The 18,727-nt window shown below is 48.1% G+C and overlaps 1 protein-coding gene across 1 annotated transcript; it reads left to right on the top strand.

Moving 5' to 3' along the window:
- Window positions 1-2,147: 2,147 nt before the first annotated feature.
- On the top strand, window positions 2,148-15,048 carry LOC141161343 (hemoglobin subunit alpha-3-like). Its single transcript, XM_073646154.1, has 3 exons — window positions 2,148-2,242; window positions 2,678-2,882; window positions 14,911-15,048. The coding sequence occupies exons 1-3, from the start codon at window positions 2,148-2,150 to the stop codon at window positions 15,046-15,048; spliced, it is 438 nt and encodes a 145-aa protein (XP_073502255.1).
- The last annotated feature ends 3,679 nt before the right edge of the window (window positions 15,049-18,727 follow it).

The raw sequence follows: 18,727 nt of genomic DNA, 5'->3' as shown, positions 1-18,727 counted from the left end.
GTCTGCTGGGCCATCTCACGGCTCCACTCCGTCAGCGTCTCTCGCTGCACCTGGGCCATCCTCCGTGCGAGGCGCTCCAGCTCGGTCTGCGCACACTCCCGGTCTCGGGGGAGCTGTGCCAGGATCTCCACTAAGCCTAGTGGGGTTGTTGCTTGCAGCAGGCTCCTGACCACTGGGTCGGTGCTGCCTGTCTCTCCCTCCATCTCCGGGTACGCTTTCTCTGGACTCCTCTCCAGACTTCTTGTCTCCGGGTGCGCTCTCTCCAGACTGCTCCAGGCTGCACCCATCTTCGCTCCTTTGTTCCGTCTCCGCCCACATTGCAGGTGGTCCCGGGGCAACTTTGTGATTGTCAGTTCCAGGGGCAGTTCTCTCACGCTGATGGACATCTCCAGCATCACAGTCTCTGTTGGTGGGCGCGGTTTCCGCTTTTGGCGCCATTCTTCGACCTGGCCCACGATGGGAGGTGGCCTTTTGCCACCCTCTGGCACGCCCATAATGGCGTCCGCTCTTCCAAGGCGGGAAATCTTTGGAAATGGCGGGAATCGTCTCCCAGTGGCGGGAAACTCCATGGATGGCGGGAAAAAGCTGCAAATGGCGGACAACCGGCGGGAAACGACCTGTGATGGGGTCCGTTGGCGGGGACCCTCCGGAACCGGCGGGAGACTTCTTTTTGAGGTAACGGTGAACTTTTCTTCAGGCACGCAGTACCCGGTTGTTGCGGGCACGTAATCCTGCCGACTACGCCAAAGTTGATGCGCCCCCTGGGCCAGTGTTGTTTGGGGTATACCCGGAGCCAGATCAGATGGGGGTTGTAGTCTCCGAGTGGCGGTGACCCGGTCCGTGCCCAGGGTGTCAAGCTCAGTGTGTGGCAGTCCTACAGATGTTGCTGGATGTTCTTTAGTGTCGACTACGCCACCCGTTGATTTGCGGTCAATACGGCCGCCGCTGCAGCAGGGTCCGCTGAGGCTGGTGGTGTGTGTGCAGCTTCTGGTAGTATAACCCCCAACGGGAGGGGTATAGCCTCAGGGGGTCAGTTGTAGAGGGTGGTGGTTGTGGTGGTGCAGTGAGGATGGTATTAAGACTCAGAGTCGGGCTGTGCAGTTCAGGGTTTTTACTTACTGCTGTTGTTCTGGTCACTCCGGCCTTGAGTGACCGCCCGAGCCGTGCTGCGTCCACCAGGTCCTGGACTCGGCCAACCCCCAGGTAATTCTGGAGCGTGATCCTGAGCTCCCTTTCTGACGTTCCTTTTCTCTGGCCTTCCCCACCAGGGATCCACCTTTGTCCGGCTCCCTCGGGTCTCTTGGTGGGTACACCTCTTCTGGGTTCCCTGACCCTATGCTTGGTCTGCCTTTCGGGTGGATTTAGTGGGGGGTCGTGGCAGATCCTGCCCACAACCTCCGGTCTCTGGCTGAGGATTAGTGCCCTCCACCAGCTTGGGATCCGGTACCCTTGTGCCAACCCTTCACCCTGTTGCTTGTATTTGGGCTCTTGGGGTTCCCTCTTCTTCCCCTCTGGGTCCTTTCCTTCTCCTCTCTCTTCTTTCAGGACTGCTTGACCCTCTACAACAGACTGACTAGTAGCTGTCTGCCTGTCTGACCCTGATCTAAGATGGTTCCCACCTTATATACTCCCTCTATGTGTGAGCTCAGGTGACCAGCACCCAATGAGCTCCTAGCATTACCCAGACTGCTCCCCCTATCTGCCCCTACACTACTGGGATGTTCCACCCCCCTCCCACTCCAGCCAGGGACAGACACTATCGTACCTGCACATAAACTGGTGGGAGTACCATTGATCTGTCCCCCAGAAATGGGATGTATGTAGTGTATGCAGCCTACTGAGCTCAGTTCCACACTCCATCCTTACCCGGGAGTGGAATACCACACCTCTGGCTTGAGGTGTAATACCCCTGTAGCAGCCGAATCCTCAGGGTGCTACATATGCTGCGAGGGCCTCTTGTGGAGGAATCCGTCCATGCACCCCTCTAGGATCTGTGGCACAAATGCGCAGCAGGGCGCCACATGACCAATGGCCGTGGACAAGTATACATTTCTGCTGATCTTTCCTCTATAAAATCCAAGTGGCCTGACACAGCACAAACCTTCTGTGTCTCACCCTACAGCTCTCATCAGCCATACACAAACAACATGACTTTCTCTGACGTTGAGAAGGCGGCCATCGTGTCCATCTTGGGCAAAGCCTCCGGAAATGTGAACGCTCTCGGTGCTGAAGCTTTGGAAAGGTAACAGTTTCATTAATTGGTAACTCAGTTATGTTTTACACAAAGAGAAAAAAGTATATAGTACTAGAATAGTTTTAGACTTAAAAGTGATGTCCAAGACTGGTTCGTTGATAATGTATCCTTAGAATAAGTCATTAATACCAGATCAGTGGGCGCCTGATACCCTGAACCTCTAGCATCCAGCTGTTGGCAGCACCGGAAGTGGCTGGATGTACCCAGTGTGTGGAGCCGGATGAGCTCACTGTAATGGCCGTTCTCAGCTGATGCAGCTCATCTTGCATTAACATTAATGGGAGCTGAGCTGCTGTTCCCGAGAACAGTCAGCAATCTGATATTGATAGCCTATATTGAGGATAGGTTATCAATGTCTAAGTCCTGGACAATCCTTTTAAAAATTGCCCTGCTCTATATGTAAATATTGTTTTTCCGTTTTAGGATGTTGCTGAGCTTCCCCCAGACCAAGACTTACTTCAACCACTTTGACCTCAGCCACGGATCCACTGATCTCCAGACACATGGAGGAAAGGTGTTGGGTGCTCTTGCAGAGGCGGCCAAACACCTGGACAACATGGAGGGATCCCTGTCCCCACTGACTGACCTGCATGTCTACAACGTGAGAGTGGACCCTGGAAACTTCAAGGTAAGACTGAGAAACAAGTTACAAATAGTTGTAAAAATGGATGTCGAAGATACAAGTACTGTTGTTAAATGTTTTTATTGTTAAAAGGGGTTGTTATATCTCAAACATGTCAGATAGTGGTAGATATACAAAAATGTAATAAATGTATGAAAATGGAGGACCCCTTTAAACAATTAGTTTATTTTCAGTAATTGTTAGCTAAATGTTAGGCCCAGTTCACACTGTCAAACTGGTTTTCTTCAGTGAGGTTTTAGTTGTTCCTTAAAAAAAGAATAGAAAACAAATATGAAAGCCTACCAGACCCATTGTAAGTAGAGATGAGCGTTGTTCTACTCGAACTGTTCGCCAATCTCAAATTCGAGCTGTTTTGGGCGGTGTTCGAGCCGGTCGGCGAACACGAACAATTTGAGAAAAATTCGGCTGTTCGAGGTTATGTTCGATAACTGTTCGTGCACCAAAATCATAACTGGATTTTTTCTCAGTAATGATGAAAATTAATGTTAATACGCAGTTTGAGTGTACAGCGGGGTGGGGGGAAGGGCAGGGGATGGATCTCTGCAGGAACAATGAAGATCTCCATTTTTTTTTCTCTTTCCCGCATTTGCAGTGGGGAGGTGCAATCTGTCAGCCTATCAGCAGCGCACACACGGAGCGAAGTGCTTTTTTTCACACAAGCAAGGGCATGTGTGATTGGCAGTGTATGTCACATGTCCTTGCCCTATAAGACCAAGCCATTTTCCCCGTCGCCACCATTTTCTCACTGCTGCAGCTGCGTGTTAGACGGCACCGCTGTTGCTGTGTGCGCTATACCTTGTTAATTTCAAGCCAATTTTCGCACAAATATACAGATAGTTTGGGAGTAGGGAATAGTTGTGATTGCAGTCCTTTTAAGGACTAGGTTACAGCATTTCCTACGACTTTTATCAGGCAGGTCTGTGCTCTTAAATAGATAGATTGTGGGAGTAAAGACTAATTGTAATTGGAGTCCTTTTCAGGACTAGGTTACATGAGTTCCTATCAGTTTTTGCCAGGCAGGTCTGTGCCAGTGCTGTGCAAGTTTTTTTCACAGCATTTGGCTGAATCTAGCAAAGCTAATCCTTTTTGGCCTATTGCAGAGTGTGTTAGTCAGTGGAGTAGCCTATCTGTGTTGCAAGATACACCACCTGTGTATAGAATACCAATTTTTTTACTGCACCTAGTGAAGTAAAATCTTTTGGGCATAGCATCATTCTATTAGTCCATCTATACTGACCTCCATCAGGTTGCAAACTGAATATAATTTTTTTCTGCATCTAGCTCTGAAAAAATATTTGGGCTTCTAGCAGTGTGTGGGACTTGGTCTATTAGTCCATCTATACTGACCTCCATCAGGTTGCAAATTAAAAATAATTTTTTTCTTCATTTAGCTCTGAAAAAATATTTGGGCTTCTAGCAGTGTGTGGGACTTGTTCTATTAGTCCTTCTATACTGACCTCCAGCAGGTTGCAAATTGAATATAATTTTTTTCTGCATCTAGCTCTGAAAAAATATTTGGGCTTCTAGCGGTGTGTGGGACTTGGTCTATTAGTCCATCTATACTGACCTCCATCAGGTTGCAAATTAAAAATAATTTTTTTCTGCATCTAGCTCTGAAAAAATATTTGGGCTTCTAGCAGTGTGTGGGACTTGGTCTATTAGTCCATCTATACTGACCTCCATCAGGTTGCAAATTAAAAATAATTTTTTTCTTCATTTATCTCTGAAAAAATATTTAGGCTTCTAGCAGTGTGTGGGACTTGGTCTATTAGTCCATCTATACTGACCTCCATCAGGTTGCAAATTAAAAATATTTTTTTTCTGCATCTAGCTCTGAAAAAATATTTGGGCTTCTAGCAGTGTGTGGGACTTGGTCTATTAGTCCATCTATACTGACCTCCATCAGGTTGCAAATTAAAAATAATTTTTTTCTGCATCTAGCTCTGAAAAAATATTTGGGCTTCTAGCAGTGTGTGGGACTTGGTCTATTAGTCCATCTATACTGACCTCCATCAGGTTGCAAATTAAAAATAATTTTTTTCTTCATTTATCTCTGAAAAAATATTTGGGCTTCTAGCAGCGTGTGGGACTTGTTCTATTAGTCCATCTATACTGACCTCCATCAGGTTGCAAATTAAAAATAATTTTTTTCTTCATTTATCTCTGAAAAAATATTTGGGCTTCTAGCAGCGTGTGGGACTTGTTCTATTAGTCCATCTATACTGACCTCCATCAGATTGCAAATTAAAAATAATTTTTTTCTTCATTTATCTCTGAAAAAATATTTGGGCTTCTAGCAGCGTGTGGGACTTGGTCTATTAGTCCATCTATACTGACCTCCATCAGGTTGCAAATTAAAAATAATTTTTTTCTGCATCTAGCTCTGAAAAAATATTTGGGCTTCTAGCAGTGTGTGGGACTTGGTCTATTAGTCCATCTATACTGACCTCCATCAGGTTGCAAATTAAAAATAATTTTTTTCTTCATTTATCTCTGAAAAAATATTTGGGCTTCTAGCAGCGTGTGGGACTTGGTCTATTAGTCCATCTATACTGACCTCCATCAGGTTGCAAATTAAAAATAATTTTTTTCTGCATCTAGCTCTGAAAAAATATTTGGGCTTCTAGCAGCGTGTGGGACTTGGTCTATTAGTCCATCTATACTGACCTCCATCAGGTTGCAAATTAAAAATAATTTTTTTCTTCATTTATCTCTGAAAAAATATTTGGGCTTCTAGCAGCGTGTGGGACTTGTTCTATTAGTCCATCTAAACTGACCTCCATCAGGTTGCAAATTAAAAATAATTTTTTTCTTCATTTATCTCTGAAAAAATATTTGGGCTTCTAGCAGCGTGTGGGACTTGTTCTATTAGTCCATCTATACTGACCTCCATCAGGTTGCAAATTAAAAATAATTTTTTTCTGCATCTAGCTCTGAAAAAATATTTGGGCTTCTAGCAGTGTGTGGGACTTGGTCTATTAGTCCATCTATACTGACCTCCATCAGGTTGCAAATTAAAAATAATTTTTTTCTGCATCTAGCTCTGAAAAAATATTTGGGCTTCTAGCAGTGTGTGGGACTTGGTCTATTAGTCCATCTATACTGACCTCCATCAGGTTGCAAATTGAATAAAAAAAATTTCTGCATCTAGCTCTGAAAAAATATTTGGGCTTCTAGCGGTGTGTGGGACTTGGTCTATTAGTCCATCTATACTGACCTCCATCAGGTTGCAAATTAAAAATAATTTTTTTCTGCATCTAACCCAGCCAATAGTTTTGGCCTAATACCACAGTTTGGCCACTCAGCTCTGCTCGGTTACCATCCATTGTTTTTTTGTGCAAACAACTCCAGAGTTGTGAATTAGTTAACCACCAAAATGAGTGGAAAAAGGCCTGCTGCTGGTGGAAAGGGGAATAGGCGTGTTGGGAAGGGGAAAAAAGGTTGTGTCCGTGGGGTAGGTGCAGAAGAAAGACCATCTTCCAGCCAAACTAAAATGTCTACTTCTTTTAGCGGACAATGTGATAAGATCCCTTTCTTACGGCCACGCCAATCGCTACAAATTCCAGATGAGGCACAAAAACAGCAGGTGCTTCAACGGATATCAAGTGCTCCTTTAAGTGGGCTCTCCTCCACATCAACTTCAACATCACAAATACTCCAGTCCTCAAAGGTGTCACCCAAATCGCACTTGCTTCCTCACAGCTCCCAAATCTCCAGCTGCCCGTCTGAGTATGAGGTAGAACAGATGGTTGAGTCTGCAGAGCTGTTTACTCATACTATAGCCTGGGAATCAGAGGTCGACTCCAGCGCTTCTGTGAATCCAGACGAGGAAATGATCTGCACTGATGCCCAGAATCTTTATGAGTCGGATCCAGGACCAGACGCAGAAGGTTCTGACCATAATGTAGACCCTCATTCCCAAACTGTAACTCCTGTTGGTGGAGACAATGAGGAAGACGATGATAAGACTCAAATACCTGATTGGAGCGACAACTTTAGTTTTTTGTCAGGGCAGGAACAGGTTGGCTCTGAGGACGACGGGTGTGATAACGCACAGGGTGATGATGATGAGGTCGGAGATCCCACTTACTGTCAACCCACAGTCAGCCAAGAGATGAGGTCAGCAGAGGAGGTGGAGGAAGATGCTAGTGACGACGAGGTCAGGTTGCGCCTTCCTGGACAGAGACGTAGTACTGGAAGCACGTCAACAACTGCATCCTCAAACACAACTCTGCCTCTCACCACAAGTCGTGGTGGCTCTTCAGGTCGCATGGGTGCTAAGCCTTGCATAGCCTGGGCATTTTTTCAGATCGATAAAGATGACCCAACTCGTGTTATCTGTAACATTTGTCAGCAAAAGCTAAGTAGAGGCCAAAAAATACATAGTTTGAGTACTTCATGCATGAACCGGCACATGGACATGAAGCATAAGTTGCAGTGGGAAGCTCAGTGTGCTACAATGCGGTCTAGCCGGCCGGGCCAACCACCGTCTGCCATATCTTGTGCATCCGCGGCCTCTTCATCCTCTGTGACTGGGGGGACAGCAGTCACACCTGTTTTGGGGCGCAGACCTGCCACCTCTTTACCCGCAACAGCCAGCGTGATTGGCAGGTCATCATTTTCTTTGGAGGTGGTAACACCAGCTGGTCTTGAGCGCTGTCCGACATCGATAGCACCACCTTTGGATCAAGGCAACCTAACATGTCCGCCTGCATCTTCCTCACAGACCGGCAGTTTGCCGGGGACACCCTTATCAACCCCGTCTAAGCACAATAGCCAGCCCTCGGTCCCTCAGATGTGGACAAGTAAAAGACCATTTCCTCCTAGCCATGAGAAAGCTAAGAGGTTGAATTTCACCATCTGCAAGCTCTTGGCTACAGAAATGCTGCCTTTCCGCCTGGTGGACACAGAGGATTTTCGAGACCTTATGTCCGTCGCAGTGCCCCAGTACCAGATGCCCAGTCGGCACTACTTCTCAAAGAAAGGTGTGCCTGCGCTCCACCAGCATGTCGCACACAACATCACCGCTTCTTTGAGAAACTCTGTGTGTGACAGGGTGCATTTCACCACAGACACTTGGACGAGTAGGCATGGACAGGGGCGTTACATGTCGCTGACTGGGCACTGGGTAACTATGGTGACAGCAGGACAAGGGGCTGCTGTCCAAGTCTTGCCGTCCCCACGAGTTGTGCGTCAATCCTCTTTATGTCAAAGTTCCACCACTGCTTCTGCCTCCTCAACCTCCTCTTGGTCTTCCACCTGCGCCCAAAGCCTGTCTGGTCATGCCACAAGCTTTCTAACTGCGCAGAAGGGATCCTGCACACCTCCTTACTATGCTGGCAGTAGGGCTCAACGTCATCAGGCGGTTTTTACATTGAAATGTCTGGGAAATGTGAGTCACACAGCTGAGGAGTTGTGGTCAGCTCTGGAGAACCAATTTCATGAATGGTTGTCTCCACTGGACCTGAAACCAGGGAAGGCCGTGTGCGACAATGCTGCAAACCTGGGTGCGGCCCTTCGCCGGGGCAATGTCACACACGTGCCTTGTATGGCTCACGTGTTGAACCTGGTTGTCCAGCAATTTTTAGCCCACTATCCCAGACTAGATGGCCTTCTGCAGAGGGCACGGTCGCTGTGTGCTCACTTCCGCCGTTCGCATCCCGCAGCTCAGCGACTTACATCTCTACAGAAGTCGTTGGGCCTGCCACTTCACCGGCTAAAATGCGATGTGCCTACCTGGTGGAATTCAACTCTGCACATGTTGCAGCGACTGTGGCAGCACCGACAAGCCCTGGTGCAATACGTTCTGACGTATAGCCTGGGCCAACGAGATTCAGAGGTGGGGCAAATCACGCTGGAGGAGTGGTCTCAGATCAGGGACCTATGCACCCTTCTGCACAGTTTTGAAATGGCGACGAAGATGTTTAGTGCTGACGATGCCATTATCAGCATGACTATTCCGGTGATTTACATGCTGGAGCACATGTTAAACAGAATTCGGAGTCAGGTGGTGGCACAAGAGGAGGTGGAGGAAGTAGAGGAGGAGGAGTTGTATGCGGAAGGGCTAACATCTGCAAGGTCCAGACGGTCGGCAGCACCAAGGCGGCAGGCATGTGAGGGTGGGGGAGATGGTTTTACCAGGGCGCATGGTAGCAGCCAAACTAGTGAGGAAGGTGCAGGAGCCCAGGAAGAAGTGGAGGACGAACTGATGGAAGACTCATCAGATGAGGGAGACCTTGATCACATTTCTGTTGTGCGAGGTTGGGGGGAGAGGACAGAGGAAGGAAGCATGATTGTTACCTCGCCACCAACACAACAGGGACTTGGTGCTCCTGGATGCGCAACACACATGAGTGCCTTCTTGCTGCACTACCTGCAACATGACCCTCGAATTGTGAGAATTAGAAATAATCCTGACTACTGGGTTGCCACACTGTTAGATCCCCGTTACAAAAGTAAATTTGCAGAAATTATTCCTGCCATAGAAAGGGATGCACGCATGCAGGAGTATCAGCAGAGACTGTTGCAGAATCTTACATGTGCTTTTCCACAAAATACCAGTGGTGCACGTAGTGAATCTCACAGTTCCAACTTGCCAACCGTGGGACCGTCAAGTGTTCAGCACTCAAACCGTGACAGAACCACAGTATCTGCTGGTAACATCAATTTTGCGGAATCATTTCACCACTTTTTTAGCCCATCCTTTGCAAGGCCACAGGAGACAAGAAGTCTGACACATAGTCAACGCCTAGAGACGATGGTACAGGAGTATCTCCAAGTAAACATTGAAGCCACGACTGTGTCACTGGACCCTTGCTCTTTTTGGGCTTCCAATCTGGATAAATGGCCGGAGCTAGCCACTTACGCCTTGGAGATCTTGTCATGCCCCGCAGCCAGCGTTCTGTCTGAACGTGTGTTCAGCGCTGCTGGTGGTGTGCTGACAGATAAGCGCACGCGGCTCTCCACTGATAATGTAGACAGACTCACGTTCATAAAGATGAACAAATCATGGATCCGAAACGACTTTTCTACCCCTGTGTCATCCTGGGGAGAGTAAAAGCTTGATGATTGGTTAAAATCACCCTACCAACCGTTTTAAGCTTTCAAATTACTAATCATGTTTATCTGTATCTTGACTGGAAAATAATTTGGGCTTTGTAGCAGTGTGCAGCACTGATCATATTAGGCCATCTATACTAAAGCTTCACCAGATTTAAAATTAAAAATAATTTTTAGCTGCATCTAGCCCGGAAAATAATTTTGGGGCTCCGAGATGCGCAAGGCACATAAGTGCCTTCTTGCTGCACTACCTGCAGCATGACCCTCATATTGTCAGAATTCGAAGTAATCATGACTACTGGGTTGCCACACTCTTAGATCCCCCAAACTTTTCGATCAACCTTTTCATTTTAATAAAGACCAAAAAAATGGTCATTTTTGAAATTATAAGCATTAGCAGGTTGTTAGAAACTGAAATCAAACAGTTTTCAACTCAAAACTTTATTCTAGGTGATGTTACATTTTCACATAGGACCCCTTGTTCGAAAGGAGCTTCTGAACTCTCTCGTCCATTGAATTTGTCAGGTTTTGGATGGTTTCTGCTTCAATTGTTTTGCATGAGGACAGAATACCCTCCCAGAGCTGTTGCTTAGATGTGAACTGCCTCCCGCCATCATAGACACTCCTTTTAATGATGCTCCAAAGGTTCTGAATGGGGTAGAGGTCAGGGGAGCATGGGGGTCACACCATAAGTTTGTCCCCTTTTATGCCCATATCAGCCAGAGATGCAGATGTTTTATGTGCAGCATGAGATGGTGCATTATCATGCAGAAAAATGATCTTGCTGTGAAATACACGGTTCTTCTTCTTGAACCATGGCAGGAAGTGCTGTTTGAGAAAATCCACATACATTATGGAGTTCATCTTTAGCGCCTTCAGGGATCCTAAAGGGGCCGACAATCTCTCTCCCCATGATTCCAGCCCAAAACATTACTCCACCTCCTCCTTGTTGGCGCTGTAGCCGTGTTTGCGTGGGGTGTCCATCAACCAGCCATCCTCCACTCCATCCATCTGGACCATCGAGCGCTGCACGGCACTCATCCGTGAACAAAACAGTTTTGAAATCAGTCTTCATGTAATGTTTGGCCCACTGGAGCCGTTTCTGCTTGTGTGAAGTGGATAGAGGAGGTCGACAGGATGGCGCATGCACAGCTGCAAACCTCTGAAGGACCCTGCATCTTGTTGTTCGGGGGACGTTGGAGGCACAAGCAGCTTCAAAAACTTGTCTGCTGCTATGACAAGGCTTTTTTGCCGCTGCTCTTTCAACCTGACGTAATTGCCTGTAGGAAAGAGTCCTCAATTTGCCCTTATCAGCACGCACACGTGTGTACTGTGAATCAGCTACATACTTCTTGATTGCCAAGACACTTCATCCTGATCATCGCACAATGTTGATTGTAGTCATGCCTTGACCTAAACACTCCACAATTTGTTGCTTCTCAGCAGCCGACACATCCTTTTTCTTTCCCATTTTGGCAGAAAATGTAGGCTGCTTAATAATGTGAGAGAGCCTTCTTAAGTAGTCTTGCCTTTCATTGGACACACCTGCCAAACTAATTAGCACAGGTGTCTGCAATTGCTTACAGTGATATAAAGAGCCCTGACACACATCACCATCAATGAGTTTAACTGACAAACAAACAAATTCTTCCCTTATCACTCCTAAACACTTTTTGTATAATAATTTGGAACGCAGTGTACATGTGCTTTTCCACAAAACACCAGTGGTTCACGTAGTGAATCTTACAGTTCTAACTTGCCAACCGTGGTCTATATGGAGTTGTTCAATAAAGGGCCCAAAATTACGATAACATAGATGGGAGAGGTCTCTATGAATAGGAATTCCTAAGTATTTGATACCCTGTGAGGGCCAGGCAAAGGGAAAGTTGGACTGGATGGAATCCTATATGGATTTGGGGAGGGAGACATCGAGGGCCTCAGACTTCGCTGCATTGATTTTAAAATTTTACCATGTAACAAAGTGATCTATTTCAGCCATAACAGCATGGATGGATATATGTGATTGAGTGATATATACTAGGACATCATCAGCAAATAGAGAGCACTTGTACTCGGTGCCTCCCACCTCAATCCACCTAATATTGGGGTTATGGCGAATTGATGAGAGCAGGTGCTCCGTCACTAGGATGTATAAGAGAGGGGACAGAGGACATCACTGCCTTGTCCCATTGGTGATTGTGAAAGGTGATGAAAATGTTCTGACGCACCCCCTGGGCCTTGGGACACCCGGAGCCGGACCCTTTTTGGTGGATGCTGGTGGTTGTAGTCTTCGTGGCGGCGACCCAGTTCCGTGGCTCAGGGCGGTCAAACCAGTGGCGGAACTATTTATGTGGTTTTCATGTTTAAATGTCCGACTACGCCACCCGTGGATTGCGGTCAGAGTGAACCGCCGCTACAGGGCAGACCACTGAGGCTGGTGTTGTGGGTGCAGCAGAGCGTAGCATAACTCCCCACGGGAGGAGTATAGCCTCAGGGCAGTGTATGCGGAGGATGGGGGTGATGGTGCAGGGCAGCAGCAGTAACGACACGGAGTCAGTGATTCAGTTCAGGGCCTTTACTCACAGTTCTTATTATCCAGACCACGTCTGCAGGTAACGGCTGCCCACGTCGTACTGTGCTCACCAGGTGAGGGGCTCAGACAACTCCCAGATAACTTTGGAGCACTTCACAGGACCCCCTTTGTGTGTCCTTTGTCTGGCCTTTCTTACCAACACTTCTGTCCGGCTGCCTCGGGCCTCCTCTTGGTAAACTTGGCGCCAGTTTCCCTGACCCTATGTGGTGCCTTCCTAGCGGGTGTAGCGAGGGGCTGCGCCACATAAAATGTCAGAGCCTCCGGTTTCTAGCTGAGGGTCGTTTCCTGCCTCCACTAATTCGGGGACCGGTCTCCCCCTTTGGCCTGACCCCTCCACGCAGGTGGATTCGGGCGTGCGGTGGCGACTCGCCCGTCCGCACCCCTGGGATCCCTTCATTCCTCGTTCCTGGAGCCTTCTCCGCTCCTCTTCCTTCCTTCTCCCTCTTCCAGGCCTGGGCCTCTGTTACTAGGCCCGCCTCCGGAGCAGAGCTCATGCAGAGCCCCTGCTCCCTGCCACTTCTGCTCAGACTTCTCTGCACTGAACTAAGATGGTGCCCACCTTTTATACTCCCTTCTCAATGCACCCAGGAACTGCTTCCTCCCTGCTCCTGCACTACAGGGTTCCCCTTCCTCAGTGTTCCCTCCCCCCACTCCAGCCAGGGACAGGGACTGTCGTGCCCATCTCAGGGGCATATTGGTCGCCCTGCCCCACGGCAATGTGGTGTAATGCATGCAGGTGTCGGGTCCTGATCCACACTCCATCCTTACCTGAGAGTGAGATATCACACCTCTGGGTGAGGTGCAATACGTCTTTAGCAACCGAGCCCTCAGGGTGCTACAGTTCCATTTATCTTCAGCCTAGGTGACGTATTGCGATACAGGGCCGTGATTTTGGCTATAAAAGGGTCCCCTAGACCCCTACCCCAAGCTTTTTAAGAGAATCATATATGGCGTGCCAGGAGACTCTATGGAATGCTTTCTCAGCATCCAACGAGAGTATCTAATTACAAATTTTTAACTGCATCTAGCCCAGGAAATACTTTGTGCCTAGTAGCAGTGTCTGCTAGTCAGCGGATTATCCCGGCTGTTAAGCAAGCTACACCACCTGTAGTTTGGACACTTAATTTTTTCAAAGGAAATGCTTCGGGACCACGGGATACTTAGTGAAGAGCATCAGGAGGCACCCCAAGGCATAGGGGCTGGGACTGGCACTAGGATGCCTTGCGGTGGACAGCCGAGCTCGATCCTTATAAAAGCTTTTTAACTGCAGCAGCTTTAGTGGACGCTACTGGAGCTGGAATTACGCGGCTGCTGGCATCAGACTTGCCCTCCAATAGATCCTTGTAAATGGATTTAAAGTGTATTCATTCAAATTAGAGGGACAATTTAAATTAAAAAGCTTAGAGCTGCCTCCACCACAGGGGGGCTCTCTCGACCCACCAGCGGACAGGCACCAGTATTGGGAGAGGGGGGCTGGCCGTCAGGGTTCACCGCGGCTCTGGCACAAACCCGGCGACACGGAGGTGGCACGGGCAGGAGCGGACTGGCCGTCTCGGCTTCTCACTTTTTGGATTTTAGAAGGGCATGACATGCCTATATCTGTGTCTCCCCCTCCTTTTACTCCTCCACCTCTTTTCTTTTCGCATGACTATATGTACTTGTCACTTTTCCATGTGTTAGTTGTGTCTTCTGAGCAGTTTGTCAGCTTTTGGACACCTTTGAAGGTGTTTTCTATGTGTTTCTATGTGTTTTTGTTTGCCTGCCATTGGTTTTAACGGTGTTCGAAGGTGTTCGACGAACAGTTCGACGAACAGTTCGGCGAACACAAGGGTGTTCGACGAACCGAACCGAACTCGAACACTACGGGGGTGGCTCAACACTAATTGTAAGTTAATAGGATCCATCAGAATCTCTTGTAAAACCAATCCGTCATATAAGTATTTATCTTCAGTGCGGCTTAAGCCTTCTACAGTTTTTTTTAGCCTCCCATACACATTAGACTAAAATCACCCAACCTTTGATGTTGACAGGTTCGGCTGACATTCTAATGTGTATGGGGGCACTGGACATATGATTGTCAGGGGAGTTAAGGGTCCAGCATGTCCAATTTCGGGCTAATGATCCTTTTGCTTTCAGCGAAATAAGACGCTTGCAGAGATATCTTGCAGTGGCTCTCTCTTAGAGAGCATAGGAGTTCTCCTGTGTATGGGAGAGACGGCCGAGATAGGTGCCGGCCAAACGATGTGCCGAACCATTGCTCTGCTGACAGCCATGCAGGGTGTACGGGGGCATTATAGTAATATACCAAGTACAGTAAACAGGGGGGATTGTATGACTGTAATGTATTTCTTTGTGTTCCAGCTGCTGTCTATCTGCATCCTGGTCACTCTGGCCGCTCACTTCTCCGCTCACTTTGATGCCGTCACCCATGCTGCTTTTGACAAGTTCATTGCAGCGGTGTCTGAAATCCTCACCTCCAAATACAATATAAATGGATAGATTAAACAATTTGCTTCGAAATAAAATATTTGCATGAATCTTTGTTTGTGAGCCTATATTTATTGATATCATTGTAATATCTGACATTGTTAAAAACCTCCAAGGTATTTCACATAATGGACATTTCAGGTCTATGGGACTGACATAGATAATTTAGCAGTTTATTCTGTTACTTCTGTTGGTCCCCATAGACTTTAAATAGAGAGGAAGTGTGGATGTGTGACCACTGCTCCACTCAAACAGGACACAAGACCCCCATTCCTGTGATCAGTAATGTACCCCAGCGATCAGACACCTTATTACATAACCATGTGCCAAGTTGTGATTGTGGGAAAACTCCTGCCCGTCCTCTTATAAAGCATATAAATGTGGTTCCTACAAATCCTTTATGCCTTCAACAGTTATAGGAACTCAATTTACACGCTTTAAAAGGTGGTGGGCCGGGTTTATAAGGTATAAAACTGGTGACAGGTTCAAGTTTTATTTCCATAGAACTATTTCAAAAACAGCTATTTCCAAATGTTTGTGAAGCATTTGGTCATATAATAATCAATGTAGGGGAAGGAGCCACACTGCGATATTGGGCATAACCAGGAGGGACTGTAATTGGTCATTTCAGATATATTACCGATTATTGGGGAGTAATAGCATAAACAGCCTGACTATATACAGTATATTACATTAAGTTGGGATGTTCTGCTTTTGTCAATTTTATAAAGAAAGTAGAAATCTTGGTCATATTATAGAAACTAGGTGTAGGATCACTCTACTGTGCAACACTGTGATCTAGTTACATAAAACATATTATTTCATACTTTATATGTTTGATTGGCATATACCAGGACTATAATATAAAGTTAGCACAGGTGCGGAGGAGACGGAGAAAGTAATTTCTCAATTTCACATGTAAAGCGCCATGGAATAAATGGCGCTATAATAATAAATAATAATAATAATCTCCTCCATTGCCAGCGTCCAGTATTTGGTGAGTTTTTTACCTCAGTATTTGTAAGCCAAAACCAGAAGAACAATCAGAGGAAAAGTATAATAGAAACAAGTCACCAATTCTGCATTTATCACCCACTACTGGTTTTGGCTCCTACTCCTGAGAAAAAATACTGACCGAATACTGATAGTGGGGCCGTGGTCTAGTAGTAAAACCCCTCAGCAAAAAAATAGTGCCAAACTGGATATTTTGGCAGCTGCTGTGCAGTGACTACATGACATATTTGTTATTAGGGGTCCACAAGGGCCACATTCACACGTTCAGTATTTGGTCAGTATTTTACCTCAGTATTTGTAATCCAAAACCAGGAGTGGAATAATCAGATGAAAAGTATAAGGCCAAGGCCCACTATCAGTATTTTGTCAGTAATCAGTCAGTATTTTTTCTCAGGAGTGGGAGCCAAAACCAGGAGTGGGTGATAAAGGCAGAATTGGTGACTTGTTTCTATTATACCTTTTCTCTGATTGTTCCTCACCTGGTTTTGGCTCCCACTCCTGAGAAAAAATACTGAGCGAATACTGATCAAATACTGATAGTGGGGCTGAGGCCTTAAAGGAGATCTAGAGCAAATGAAATATATCGCTACAGTCTAAACTCCTTATTAAGCCTCATTCAGATGGCCATGTTTCACATACATGTTCGATCCATGTTTTTCACAGTTACAACATGTACCCATTATAATCTACAAGCTATTGAACCCGTTCTACGCCCGGGTGGCAAGCTTTTTTATTGGTATATGGTCTCCTATCCTGCTATGTGCTGCCCTCATTCTGCGCCCTCATCCTGTTATTTACGCCCCCATCCTCCTGCCCCATCCTGTTTTGTGCTGCACCATCCTGCTGCCCCATCCTGTTATGTGCTGCCCCATTCTGCACCCCCATCCTGTTTTGTGTTGCTCCCATCCTGCTGCCCCATCCTGTTATGTGCTGCCCCCATCCTGCTGCCCCATCCTGCGTCCACATCCTGTTATGTGCTGCCCAATCCTGCACCCTCATCCTGTTTTGTGTTACCCCCATCCTGCACCCCCATCCTGTTTTGTGCTGCCCCATCCTGCGTCCCCATCCTGTTTTGTGTTGCCCACATCCTGCGCCCCCATCCTGTTCTGTGCTGCCCCCATCCTGCACCCCCATCCTGTTATGTGCTGCCCCCATCCTGTGCCCCCATCCTGCTATGTGCTGCCCCCATCCTGCTATATGCTGCCCCCATCCTGTTATGTGCTGCCCCTATCCTGTGCCCCCATCCTGTTATGTGCTGCCCCATCATGCACCCCCATCCTGTTATGTGCTTCCCCCATCCTGCGCCCCCATCCTGTTATGTGCTGCCCCCATCTTGTTATGTGCTGCCCCATCCTGCGCCCTCATCCTGTTATGTACTGCCCCCATCCTGCTATGTGCTGCCCCCATCCTGTGCCCCCATCCTGCTATGTGCTGCCCCCATCCTGTTATGTGCTGCCCCTATCCTGTGCCCCCATCCTGTTCTGTGCTGCCCCATCATGCGCCCCCATCCTGTTATGTGCTTCCCCCATCCTGCGCCCCCATCCTGTTATGTGCTGCCCCAATCCTGCGCCCTCATCCTGTTATGTACTGCCCCCATCCTGTTATGTGCTGCCCCCATCCTGCGCCCCCATCCTGTTATGTGCTGCCCCCATCCTGTTATGTGCTGCCCCCATCCTGCTGCCCCATCCTGTTATGTGCTGCCCCCATCCTGTTGCTCCATTCTGTTATGTGCTGCCCCCATCCTGTTATGCGCTGCCACCATCCTCCTGCCCCATCCTGTTTTGTGCTGCACCCATCCTGCGCCCCCATCCTGTTATGTGCTGCCCCCATCCTGCACCCCCATCTTGTTATGTGCTGCCCCCATCCTGCTACCCCATCCTGCGCCCTCATCCTGTTATGTACTGCCCCCATCCTGCGTCCCCATCCTGTTATGTGCTGCCCCATCCTGCGACCCCATTCTGTTTTGTGTTGCCCACATCCTGCGCCCCCATCTTATTATGTGCTGCCCCATCCTGCGCCCCAATCCTGTTTTGTGTTGCCCACATCCTGCGTCCCCATCCTGTTATGTGCTGCCCCCATCCTGTTATGTGCTGCCCCCATCCTGTGCCCCCATCCTCCTATGTGCTGCCCCCATCCTGCTATGTGCTGCCCCTATCCTGTGCCCCCATCCTGTTATGTGCTGCCCCATCATGCGCCCCCATCCTGTTATGTCCTTCCCCCATCCTGCTGCCCCATCCTGTTATGTGCTGTCCCCATCCTGTTATGTGCTGCCCCCATCCTGCTGCTCCATCCGGTTATGTGCTGCCCCCATCCTGCGCCCCCATCCTGTCATGTGCTGCCCCATCCTGCGTCCTCATCCTGTTTTGTGTTGCCCACATCCTGCGCCCCCATCTTATTATGTGCTGCCCCATCCTGCGCCTCAATCCTGTTTTGTGTTGCCCACATCCTGCGTCCCCATCCTGTTATGTGCTGCCCCCATCCTGTTATGTGCTGCCCCCATCCTGTGCCCCCATCTTATGTGCTGCCCCCATCCTGCTACCCCATCCTGCGCCCTCATCCTGCTATGTACTGCCCCCATCCTGCGTCCCCATCCTGTTATGTGCTGCCCCATCCTGTTATGTGCTGCCCCCAATCCTGTGCCCCCATCCTGTTATGTGCTGCCCCCATCCTGTGCCCC

This window comes from Phyllobates terribilis, unplaced genomic scaffold, assembly GCF_046119375.1.
Source record: "Phyllobates terribilis strain yellow unplaced genomic scaffold, ASM4611937v1 Scaffold_9__5_contigs__length_417890890, whole genome shotgun sequence".
Classification (NCBI taxonomy): Eukaryota; Metazoa; Chordata; class Amphibia; order Anura; family Dendrobatidae; genus Phyllobates; species Phyllobates terribilis.
This window is presented reverse-complemented; position numbering and strand designations above follow the sequence as displayed.

What these genes read in the sequence shown, in the direction of transcription:
- LOC141161343 (XM_073646154.1), top strand. Translation starts at nt 2,148, where the DNA reads ATGACTTTCTCTGACGTTGAGAAGGCGGCCATCGTGTCCATCTTGGGC. An exon ending in GGTGCTGAAGCTTTGGAAAG is followed by an intron (nt 2,243 to 2,677) that starts GTAACAGTTTCA and finishes TTTCCGTTTTAG; the next exon opens with GATGTTGCTGAGCTTCCCCC. An exon ending in TGGACCCTGGAAACTTCAAG is followed by an intron (nt 2,883 to 14,910) that starts GTAAGACTGAGA and finishes TTTGTGTTCCAG; the next exon opens with CTGCTGTCTATCTGCATCCT.